Raw genomic sequence first — 12,827 nt, forward strand, 5'->3', positions numbered from 1 at the left:
CCTACGGACGGACGAACATACATAGCTAGATTGACTCAGCTCGGCGAGATAGGAAGATCCATATATACTTTCCTATGTGGAAACCAATATTTCGAGGTGTTACATAATTTTGGCCCAATCAAACTTATAATACCCTCAACATATAGCGTTGTAGGGTATAAAAAGCAAAAAAAGTATCAATCGGTTTTACCGACATATGTATACCCCCAGCCTTGAGTTATGATTACTTAAACTGTTGACTCTTTATGGGGGAGATTCTCAAGCAGTTGGCCAATATAGACCAATTTGTATCTGACCTAAGACCTTTAAAAATATTACAACGTGCCAGATTTGGACTATAGCGACTAATTCCTATACTTTATATGATTTATGTGCAAATTTTTGGAAAATATGGAAATATGCGTGAGGTAATAGATATGGCGGACTGAAGTATTCGATTTGAATGTATCCAATTTTATGCGAAATTGAGAGAAATATTCAGATATAGCAAATTGTAAAGAATCACTGACTTGTTTCACAATTGTGACCCTTTGTGGGTGAAGTACCAGAATGGGTTCGCAGATATATATCATCTTCACAACAGATCTTGTGTTAGCAAAAATGCTTGTCTGTGTGAAATTTGAAGAGAGTTGGCTGCGTATATCGCTTTCTTTGAGCGTTTTGTTTTTTCAAAATTCTTGAACCGTATGTGGGAGAGGTAGAAGAAGAAATGGTCCGATCTCTATCGTCTTTATACAGATTTTGTGTTGATGGAAATATTGAGAAGTATCATGTCTGAATCGAATGTTAGTTTCGCGTTTTATAAGCTTCATGGGCATTTAGAAATGTGACCCTTTGTGCGATAGGTACCAGAAGGAGTGGATAGATATATCCCATTTTCAAAAAATTGTGATGTGTGTAATTTGAAGAGAACCGTATTGTTATTTCGGATTTCACGATGGTTTTTGTTATTCAAAAATTTGACCCTTTTTGGGGAGGTACCAGAAGGAATGGTCAGATTTAATTTTCTTGGCTGGAAAACCACATGTGGCTATCGTTAGAGCACTCCAGCAATTAAATGTGAATAAATCTTTTGTGTCTCGTACCATCGCTCGTTACCGTTACCGTTACTGGTAGCGTAGCCCGACGTCAAGGAAGTGGAAGGAAGAAAAAAGCAACATCAGCAGAAATGGTTCGAAAAGTAAAGAAGCGACTTGATCGAAACCCGAGTCGCAGTGGTCGAAAAATGGTTAGTGAGCTGAACATATATTCCTGAACAAATATTCCATTCGGCAAATATTGAAAAATAAGCTCGGGGTAAAGCCATTGAAATTCCAAAAAGTGCAAGAACTTACACCGCAACAGAAACAGAAAAAAATAGACTCAAAAGATCTGAAGAGTTGCTTCGCTTGGCCGAAAGTGGTGAACTGCCGAATTTGGTTGAGAAAACATTTATTGTCCAGCGGTTTGTAAACAAACAAAATGATCGTGTTTACTTGCCAAAGAGGTCAGCTGAAAATATGCACCCACCAGAACTCAAGCGCCGGCCATGGTGATGGTGTGGGCCGCCATAACAGCCGATGGTTGCTCTCCGCTCATATTATTCGACCGTGGCTTCAGAATAAATGCCGAATATTATAGCGAAAATATTCTAGAAAGTGTATTAAAGCCTTGGACCCGCAAACATTTTGACCGCAGACCTTGGATATTCCAACAGGACTCAGCACCATAGCACTCAGCACGCGCCACCCAAGAATGGTAACAAAATTACGTTCCTATCTTCATTTCCAGCGCACAATGTCCAACAAAATCTCCGGATACCAATCCGTTGGACTATTGTGTCTGGAGTATTTTGGAAAGCAAGGTTGGCACTAAAAAATACCAAAGTGTCGATCACCTCAATCAAGCGCTTCGCCGGGAATGGGCCAAAATACCTCAGAGCAACATTCGGGCAGCGTGTGACGGTTTAATTGGTCGTTTGAGGGCCATAATTCGTGCCAATTCGAACAAATCTAAACGTATTATAAAAATTGATGCTATTTCCGATATTTTTGCTTTCACTCAATAAAATTTAAAATAGAAAACTTAAAAATTATGGCGTTTAACTTTGTTGCAGTTCTTTTATTTCACCCTGTATATAAAGGCCTGAAGAAAGTTTGGCTTTAGAATCCGAAAGTCTTGTGGAGTTTGGATTACTAGCGCAACACCTTCGAACTGTATCCATATTGTGCCCATATGATGGCTTACCTAGGCAAAAGCATCAGAGGAATTTGTGGACGAATAAAGTCTCTCTTCGTCTTTTGAAAGCCCGAGAGAGTCTACCTAATTTTCTCCCATGTTGTGGAAGACCAATGGCAAGGACAAAAGTAGCAAAAAAATTTTTTCCATTTAAAAGGGACAACAATGGCAGAAAAGTAAACATTTAGGAGGGTCCTCACCCAGCGTATGTCTGTGGAGGATATTATAAGTTTGATTGGTTCAAGAAGTTTGTAATAGCACGAAATATTGATCCCAGAACCGATTAGTATACCAATCATCTTAATTCGACGAGATGAATTGATCTAGCCATGTGTGTCAGTTCTTCTGTCAATTATAATCGCAATTATGGTTCGATCCCAGCTAAAATTACATGCGTCTAATTCTGGAGATTTTCAAATAATCTTTAGGTAATATTTATTTTTTCACCCCTTCACTTAATTTCCAAGATATCAACATGAAATTTTTACCACAACGCCATAAAGAATTAAGAACGGAATATTATACATCATAAAGATATCATAATGTCCTTATGCCTTTCCCTAAAAATATATCCATTTAAATTGGGCTTCTAAGAATGGGTGTCAAACACTTAACGCATCGACTGATTTCACGGTGATTGAAAGCTCTTTTAATTATTTGGTATTTTCTCACCAGAGCAGTGGGAAAACAAGGGGTGGAGACGATTCATGTTAGTGGCATGTTTTCAATTAAAACGTGAAAAGTGGGTGTCAAAGGGAACACAGCATTGATATGGGAATGTGTGCCTGTATGTACGTGTGTGTGTGGGAAATGAAACAAATATTTTCATTTGATTTGTTTCGAATTCGGCTATTAAAGCATATGCTTTGTGTTGTGGGTTTGTATGCGACGTATACATATTGAGAACTTGTTCATTGGGATGTATTGAAAATTAAACCCAGTAATGATTCATTTTTGTTTTTCTATTATTTTTATACCCTCCACCATTCTATGGAGGGAATATATTACTCAAACTTATATTTTGTCTGCAGGACTTTTGGTATTGAAAATGGGCCCTGTAGGTCCACGATATTCGGTATTTTGTTGATTTTAGCGACATTATTTATCGGAATTGTTTCAAATTTGGTATTTGAAGTTCGTAATGGATACTACAGCCTATGCCTATGACCCAAAATGGGTCATGTAGCTCCATGTCTTCGTATAGCCCCCATATAGCGGTACCTCCCGATATTCGGTATTTTGGTGATTTTAGCAACATAATTTACCAGAAAAGTTTCAAAATTTCGCATTTGAAGTTCGTAATGGATACTAAAACACAAGGTAGAAAATTGTGTATACAGGTTCAGGACTTCGTATAGGCCCCATATATTGGTATCTCCTTTTATTCGATATATTGGTGACATTTGCGACATTATTCACCGTAATTGTTTTAAACTTCGTATTTGAAATTCGGACTAGATATTTACTGTGCAAAAGCCAAAAAATGGCTAATACTCTTTTGGGGTCAAGATCCACGAACAGATTACTGTAAAATCCTCTTGGAATTTTCCACAATCCAAATTGGCAATTGGATTATGAAATTATATGATCATTTGCAGCGAATTCAGAAAAAATGCTAAATTGGTCGAAAATGAACAATGTTTTCAATTCGCCAAAATTATTGTAGCCATATGGCTACAGAGGATAGACAGGGTGAGATAAAAAAAACTGCAGCAAAGTCAAACGCCATAATTTTTACATCTTTTTTTAATTTTATTGAATGAAAGTAAAAAATGTCGGAAATAGCATCAAATTTTAGAATAAATTTAGATTTGTTCGAATTGGTCACTTTCGAATGTCCAAGGTCTGCGGACAAAATGTTTGCGTGCCCAAGGCTTTAATACACCCTCCAGAATATTTTCGCGATTCGTCATTAATTCTGATGCCACGGTCGATTAATACGAGTGGAGCGGAGCGGAGCGACTATCGGCTATTATGGCGGCCTACATCATCACCATGGCCGGCGCTTGAGTTCTGGTGGCCAATCGAAGGTGCAAATTTTTAGCTGACCTCTTTGGCAAGTAAACATTATCATTTTGTTTGTTTACAAACTGCTGTACAACGAATGTTTTCTCATCGGAGACTGAGAAAGCCAAATTCGGCAGTTCACCACTTTCGGCCAAGCGAAGCAACTCTTTAGCTTTTTGAGTCTATTTTCTTTCTGTTGCGGTGTAAGTTCTTGCACTTTTTGGAATTTCAATGGTTTTACCCTGAGTTCATTTTTTCAAAATTTGCCGAATTCGACATTGCGATATGTTCAGCTCTAACGATAGCCACTTATGGTTTTCCAGCCAAATTAATTTAAAACTCCCACATATTTAAAACTCCCAAATTAATAATATGCCCTCCACAACAATGATTTTTTTCTAATATATAAACCTCTCGAAGTTATTTCAGACACTCTATAGAAATGTTTTTTGACGCGAGATGTATAAATTCCTCCTCCATGGAAATGGGTTCAGAGTTCGGTTTTCCTTGCATACATAAGTAGCCTCTGATTCCGAATTAAAACTGTTCTTATAAGTATTCAAAAAAGGTTGGTAGGATCTTCTTCACATATATTCCCAATATAAACATTTATTTATTACTGATAGTTCTACCAAATTCCGTAGCCCGATTTTTAATCTTACCTTACTGGTTTTGTGTTGCACAGTGTAATTTACCCAAAAAAATATCAATTTTTAATTTGTCTTAGATTTTATTTTAATTCATATGACCTTAAATAAATACATATTTACACACAATTTTTACATTTGATTCGTTCCACCCCAATATCTCGTCGCTGGGTATTCATTTCCTTTTCTTAGCGTAGAAAATTTGGCTCAATATCGAATGGCTCCTTTTTCAATTTATGTTTTAGATGGGGCAATAAAGGATTAAAAGGTTTCGGTTTGCGGTGACGAAGATGTTGTTGTTGTTGTTGCTGACGTTGATGTGGTCGCCACAGCTGATGATGGTGGGGACGACTCTGATGATGAGGTGGCGGCGGCGGTAGACGTGTTTGTTGATAATAGTGTTTGTGAATGGTTATGGGTCGCCGACTGAGACGCAGGCGGTCTCGTTTACGTTTCTCCCGCAATCGCCGGCGATTAATCGAACCGATGGTACGCTTAACACCAAACAGTAAGCTGAGAGCCGGTTTGATAAGAAAACTCAGACCAAGGAAGCCGATAAAACCAAACACCACTGGGGAAACGAGCGAGAAAAGGAAAACGGCCAAGGTGAAGGGGTTAAGGATGGTAAAGAATGCGATGAATTTCACAAAGGGATAGAGAACGTGTTTCAAGTGATGGAGATATTCTTTTTTCTTTTTCTTGAAAATGGTGTTCTTACGCAGAAGGTATTTGATTTTCTTCTTGACGGGTGCCAAGTGGTGTTGATGGTGATGATGATGTGGCTTGGCTGTTGTCAACGGCAGGGGTTTGGCCAAGGATCCATGATGGTGTTCCTCCGTGGAGGATGTGTGATGTGTGTGGGCTGCAGGGTGCTGGAATTGAGGTTTTTGGGACAGACTGGCAAAAATAACATGTGCCGGTTGTCCCACCAATGTTGGTTTATTTTGGGGTTTCTTATTTTTTTGTTTCTTTTTCTTGGGTTTCTTTTTCTTTTTGTCCTTTGTCCCTTTCGAGGGTTTCTTCTTTTTCTTCTTCTTCTTTTTTTTCTTTTTCTTCTTCTTCTTTTTACTGGCCTTTTCTTGGTTTTCGTTGACTTCGGTGTCTTCTTCCCAGGATTCTGCTGGTAAATCATGTTGCTGTTGTCCAAATGATAGTTGTTGTTGTTGTTGGCTGAGTAATAGAAACTTTTGTTGTTCTTGTTGCTGCCTTTTTTCATCCAGCTTAAGTTGTTCCAGTATATTAAATGATTGTTCCTGGTCCTCCGGATGTTCTCCTTTGATATAAACACGCAGTGACCTTTGTACAGAAGTACTGGGTGTCGTTCGTTTCGGATGCAATGTTGTTGGTATTTCTGGTTGTTGCTGTTGTTCTGCAAAATATTTCACTTTGACACAGGGTTTTAGCTGATGATGTTGCTGTTGTTGTTGCTCCTGCATTTTTTGTGCAATATTTGTTAGAATTTTTAATAGAAATTCATTGTTTTGGTCAACGGCTTGGAAGTTTGCCCCGCTGGGGTCAGTTGCATAAAACTCCACTGGACTTTGTGTCTCAGCGCCATCATCATTTCCCTGTCCATTTTCCCCACACAATCCCAAAACCGCATTGTTATTAAATTCATATTCACCCAACTCAGTTGGATATTTCAATATTTGAAAATAGTTCACATTCGAATCGGGATGGCTGCCAACAAAGGTTACCGTAGAAACCCACAGACAAAGGAAACCCCATTGCCTTTCGATCATGGTCGAGCGAGGGGAGGGGGAGGGGGTGAGTTTTAACTTATGTTTACCCTTCTTTTATAAGTTCTTTTCTGTTGTTCAAATTTATCCTAGATGTTTGTTCACTCGGATTGTTGTCTCAGCCTGGACTTTGTCTTTTTTCATAATTTCCGTTAAATTTTACTTCCGCCTTTGACAAACTTTAACGTTTAACTGTTGTAATGCAATTTGAGAATTACTTTGGTAGCTGTTTTTCGGAGGAGGAGGAGGGGTTTCTGCTTTCACTAGTTCACTGATTGTTTTTTTTTTTAGTTTTGGCAAGTTAAAGCCAACTTTTATTACTTCAAGTAATTAATGTCACTTCTTAAAGCATGTCTCAATTTTCATTGGAGAATTTTCTGGTTTTCTCGTTCGTGTGGTCAGTTTCACATATCTTGGAGAAACTTTGTCGGTCTGTTGTTGGCTGTTTTTGGGTTTTGGTTTCTGTCACAAAACAAGTATCATTGCTAGCAGTGGGAAATGGCAGGGCTGGGAGTTGGGAAAATTTAAGATTTTTTCTTGAAAAGTAATTATCTCAAAAAACAGCCTTGATATATAAAAGCGTAAAATAATTGACTGACTGATTGATTGACAGACTTAGCGATTCATCAACGACCAGATGAAAAGACTGAAGCTAGAATCCTGAAATCTCGGTCTGAAGGGGTTAGATAAGGTTGGGTTTTTGGAAATTCGTACTAGAACGGTACGAAAAGTATTAAAAGTTACTAAATATTGTACCCCTTGTTTTTGAGGAAGCATAACAGCATAAAGAGTTCTTAAATTTGAAATGAGGGTCACTGATGGGGTGTATGATAGATGTGTCAAAGGATTTTTGGAAATTCGCACTATAAGTGTACGAAAAGTACTGAATTTGGTACCATTTCGTATTATGTGAATGGTTAGAGCAAAAAACTGAAATTTGGAATGGGAATCAAGGTTAAGGAGTATGGTGGAAGTTAGTTTTGGAAGTGTGTACTTCTATAAGAAGTACTAAATTGTACTAAATTTAGTATAATTTGAATTTGAGGGTAACTGATGGAGCTGGAGGAGAGTAAGACGGAGAAATTTAAATAGTTTTGGAAATTCGTACTTATGTGTACTAAATGGTACTAATTTTGGAAAATTTTAATTTTGGCTAAACAAAAAGAGCTGGAATCCAGAAATTTTAATGTAGGATTTCTATTGGACTACAGGGTTGCCCATATTCGACGGACCCATCTGGCAATGCCATAACTTTTGGCAGAGATGTCACATCGCTTAATGACATACCGCGTTTGAAGCGTCAGTCCAAGCAGATTTTACCATGAACCAATACACGCCACGCGAGCGCTCTGAAATAGTTGAAATTTACATTCAACAGAAGAAGTCTATTGTGAAAACTCAACGTGCTTTTAAAACATTAAAAAATGTGAGAAGTGCGCCTTCTAAGAACACCATTAAGCGTTTATACGAAAAATTTTCGACTGGTAAGGCTCTTTCTAATCCGAAGAGGCCATATAAAAGTCGACCAAGACGATCGGCCGAGAATATCGCTGCCGTACGAGCCAATGTTGAGAGGTCCCCAAGAACATCCCAAAAACGCCGTTCTCAGCAGTTGGGCATGGCTCGGTCCACTTTACAACGGATTATTCGCATTAATTTGCATTCGTTCCCGTACAAAATTCAATTGACGCAAAGAATGTTGCCTGCGGACAAGCCTCGTCGATTGGAATGGGCCCAAAGAGTCATCGAAATGGCCGAAGATGACGAGCAATTTCGGAACAAAATTATCATGTCCGATGAAGTCCATTTCACATTGAATGGGACCGCAAATAAGCAAAATTGCCGTTTTTACACCACTGAAAATCCTCAGGAGATTCAAAAAGTGTCTCTTCATGACGAAAAAGTCACAGTTTGGTGCGGCGTTACTGCGAAAACAGTCATTAGGCCGTTTTTCTTCAAAAATGAAAATGGCCATGCTGTTACCATCAATCAGGAGCGTTATCGCGACATGATGACCAATTTTGTGATGCCAATTATTCGTCGAAAGCGTATGAGGCAGTTCTGGTTTCAACAAGACGGCGCTCCACCGCACACAAGTCGCATAATAATCGATTTTCTGAAGAATTTGTTTCCGGGCCGTTTGATGTCGAAAAGTGTTAATTTGGACTGGCCACCGCGTTCGCCCGACTTGACGTCGCCTGACTTCTTCTTGTGGGGATATTTGAAGTCAAAGGTTTACGTTAACAAGCCAAGGACCGTAGAAGAGCTCAAGGACAACATTCGTGAAGAAATAGCCGCTATTCCGGCCGAAATGTTGGCAAAAACCATGGAAAATGCAGAAAAAAGGTCACAATACGTCTTCAACGCCAGAGGCGGCCATTTGAGAGATATCATATTCAAAAATTGATGTAAACAAATCTACTTGGAACAAATTAAATGATTAACATTACCAACCGCCAAATATTTATTTTTTTTCTTTGATTAAAAAAAAAAAACATGGGTCCGTCGAATATGGGCAACCCTTTATATGGTGTAGGTAGTTATGAAAATTTGTGCTTAATGTACTGGTACAAAATTGGTTACAATCTGGATTTGGGTGAACCAATAGAGCTGGTAGAGCTGGAACAAACATAGGTGGAATACTAAAATTTAGAATTAAGATTCCTGCGGAGTGAAGGATTGGCTCATGCAGGAAGTGTTGGAAATTCGTGTTTATATGTTCTACAGGGTGAAAAAACTACAACAAAGTCAAACGCCATAATTTTTAATTTTTTTTTTTTAATTTTATTGAATGAAAGCAAAAATGTCGAAAAAGGCCTCAAATTTTAGAAAAAGTTTCGATTTGTTCGAATTGGTCAACTTGGTACGAATTATAGCCTTCAAACGGCCCTTGAGTTCTGGAGGCCAACCGATGGTGCTGACCTCTTTGGTTTATTTACAAACTGCTGGACAACGAATGTTTTCTCATCGAAGAAAACCGAATTCGGTAGTTCACCACTTTCGTCCAAGCGAAGCAACTCTTTAGCTCTTTCGAGCATATTTTCTTTCGGTTGCGGTGTAAGTTCTTGCACTTTTTGGAATTTCAATGGCTTTACCTCGAGCTAATTTTTCAATATTTGCCGAATGGAATATTGCGATATGGTCAGCTCGCGAGCCATTTTTCGGCCATTGCGAAGCGGGTTTTGATCAAGCCGTTTCTTTCCTTTTCGAACCATTTTTGCCGATGTTGCTGTTTTCTTCCGTCCACTTCCTTGACGTCGGGCTATTCTACCAGTATCACGGCAACGAACGATGGTACTGGACTAATATTAACAGCTGTCGGACGAGTTGCTTAGAAATTACAGCAGTATGAAATTGGTTTCAGTTTTTTCATCTCACCATAGTATGGAGGGCATATTAAGTTTGCCATTCCGTTTGTAACACCCAACGAAATATACATTTTAGACCCCACAAAGTATGTATATTCTTGATCAGCATAAAATTATATGCCGATCTAGCTATGTCCGTTCGTATTTCGTCCGTCTGTGGAAATTATTCTAGCTTCCGAAAGAAATGTATTAGGTTGATAAAATTTTACTCAAATGCATATTATATCTACAGGATTTTTGGTTTTGTAGGTCCACGTTTTGGTATAGCCCCCATATAACGGTACCTCCCGATATTCGGTACTTTGATGATTTTAGCGATATTATTCAAGGAATTTTTTCAACTTATATAGCCTATGACAGAAGATTGTCTGCGCAGGTCCACGTCTTCTTGTAGCCCCCATATAACGCTACCTCCCCATAATCGGTATTCTGATGATTTTAGCGACACTATTCACCCGAATTGCTTGAAATTTGGCATTTGAAGTTCGTAATGGATACTACAGTCTGTGACAGAAAATTGTCTGTGCAGGTCCACGTTTTGGTATAGCCCCATATAATAGTACCTCTCTAACTTTTTTAATTGTTTTTAAATTAATTAATTACTTAATTTTCTAAATAATGATTTTATTTTACTTTTTTACATGCTTATTTTAACGATTTTAATGTGCTTGAATTATAACATTTAACATTTTGTCCAAACTATATTACTGTGTTAAAACTAGTCTTATTAACTCATCCATCTCTGGCATACAATTGTATTTTTTCAGAACAAAAAGAAACCAACCGCAAATATACAATTATTTCACCACTTTTATGTTGTTGAACTAACAAATATTAAAAAAAAGTGAAATTATTCTTGTACTTAACATTTCCACAGATTCTTTGATGACTTATGACCCCCATAAACAGACATTTTCTTTATGGACATAAACAAAAGACATAACTCCAACTTAAAACACATGTCTTTGACCGAGTTTCTCAAAGCAGCATAAGTACCGGTTTTATTGTCACAGTTAAAATGGCCTTTGTTTTGTCTGTAAAGTAGCTTCGCATTGTTTGTGCTGTTTTGATGGATGTCTTTAAAAAAAAATATTATATCGACAAAAAAGCCGGTTAACATTAATTGTGGCCCATGGGTAAAACACTACAACAATAATTGAACTAGTCCATTCTATTTTTTTATTTTATTCCGATTTTAGGAGACTTGCGATTATGTGCTGTTACTCTTTCTATTGACTGCAATGAACTGCACATTTTTTTTCAATATATTTATATTTAATGACAATGTTTTAAATACGATTTACTGCACAATGCGTTATAAAGAGCAATTTTAATATTTGTAAAAGCTCCGTCCTGTTTCGATTTACATGTGTCATTTTTTGAATAATTTATTTTATGCGTTAATGTATTCACTTTTTTTGAAAAAATAATTTAGTTTTGGTTTTATATCTGCCATCGACGCTTAGACATATGCACATGAACAAGTTCGGAGGTTTTTTAATGTTGAAAATTTTGGGTAAGCTAATGTTATTTTATTTTTTTTGTGATTTGAAAGGTTATCAAAAAAATCGTTTAAAGAGCTGATACGATGTGAGGAGTTGTGAAAAAGAAGAGCTACGCTCCAAAACAAAATGGTGGGTTAATTTAATTTTTCATTCGGTTGCAGTTCATCGGAGACCCCATAAAAGATATATTCATGATCAGCGTAAGATTCTTTGTAGATTGAAATCACGAAGATAAAGCTTTAACTTTTTGTACCCAGGATGTTTAGTATTGAAAATTGAATATATAATTACACATTTAGGTATATAACGGTAGCTCCTGATTTTCGGTATTTTGAAAATGTCGGTTCCCGTAGAATTTACGGAAAATCTGCACAATTTATACAAAATCCATATCTAATCAATGATTTTTTTCCAGGTCTTCTTCTGGTATTTTGGATCGGTGGGACACAAGGATGTAATTTTTTGTACTAGCATTGATCCTAAAATACAGGGTGAGATAAAAAAACTGCTAAAAAGTCAAACGCAATAATTATTATATTTTCTTTAAATTTTACTGAATGAAACAAAAAATGTCGGATATAGCATCAAATTTTAGAATAAGTTTAGTTTTGTTCGAATTGGTCTCCTTTGGCACGAATTATGGCTTTCAAACGGAAATGAAACCGTCACACGCTGCCCGAATGTTGCCCGAATGTTATTTTGGCCCATTCCCAGCGAAGCGCTTGCTTTGGTATTTTTTAGTGCCAACGTCCAACGGATTGGTATCTGGAGATTTGTGGTGGCCATTGTGAGCTGGAAATAAAACGAGGAACCTCATTTCGTAACCATTCTTGGGTGGCACGTGCTGAGTGCGATGGTGTTGAGTCAATACACCCTCCAGAATATTTTCTCTATAATATTCGGCATTTATTCTGTTGTCACTGTCGTTTAATACGAGCGGAGAGTGACCATCGGCTGCTACGGCGGCCCACACCATCACCATGGCCGGCGCTTGAGTTCTGGTGGCCAACCGAAGGTGCACATTTCCAGCTGATCTCTTTGGCAAGTAAACACGATCATTTTGTTTCTTAACAAGCTGCTGGACAGCGAACGTTTTCTCATCGGAGACGGAGAAAACCAAATTCGTCAGTTCACCACTTTCAGCCAAGCGAACCAACTCTTAAGCTCTTTTGAGTCCATTTTCTTTCTGTTGCGGTGCAAGTTCTTGCACTTTTTGGAATTTCAATGGCTTTATCCCGAGCTCATTTTTCAATATTTTCGGAATGGAATATTGCTCACGAGCCATTTTTCGGCCACTGTGACGCGGGTTTCGATCAAGTCGCTTCTTTACTTTTCGAACATTTC

The 12,827-nt window shown here is 37.8% G+C and overlaps 1 protein-coding gene across 1 annotated transcript; it reads right to left on the minus strand.

Moving 5' to 3' along the window:
• Positions 1-4,963: 4,963 nt before the first annotated feature.
• On the minus strand, positions 4,964-6,613 carry LOC101899403 (uncharacterized). Its single transcript, XM_011292307.2, has 2 exons — positions 6,362-6,613; positions 4,964-6,286 (listed from the first exon to the last, which is right to left on the minus strand). Exons 1-2 carry the CDS (start codon positions 6,611-6,613, stop codon positions 5,060-5,062), a joined length of 1,479 nt encoding a protein of 492 aa, XP_011290609.1. The 3' UTR covers positions 4,964-5,059.
• Between the last annotated feature and the right edge of the window lie 6,214 nt (positions 6,614-12,827).

Source organism: Musca domestica, unplaced genomic scaffold, assembly GCF_030504385.1.
Source record: "Musca domestica strain aabys unplaced genomic scaffold, Musca_domestica.polishedcontigs.V.1.1 36, whole genome shotgun sequence".
NCBI classification, from domain to species: domain Eukaryota; kingdom Metazoa; phylum Arthropoda; class Insecta; order Diptera; family Muscidae; genus Musca; species Musca domestica.

Coding starts and splice junctions, on each gene's coding strand:
- LOC101899403 (XM_011292307.2), bottom strand. CDS start 6,613: ATGATCGAAAGGCAATGGGGTTTCCTTTGTCTGTGGGTTTCTACGGTA. Junction 6,287..6,361: donor GCGGGGCAAACTTCCAAGCC/GTTGACCAAAAC, acceptor CAACAACAACAG/CAACATCATCAGCTAAAACC.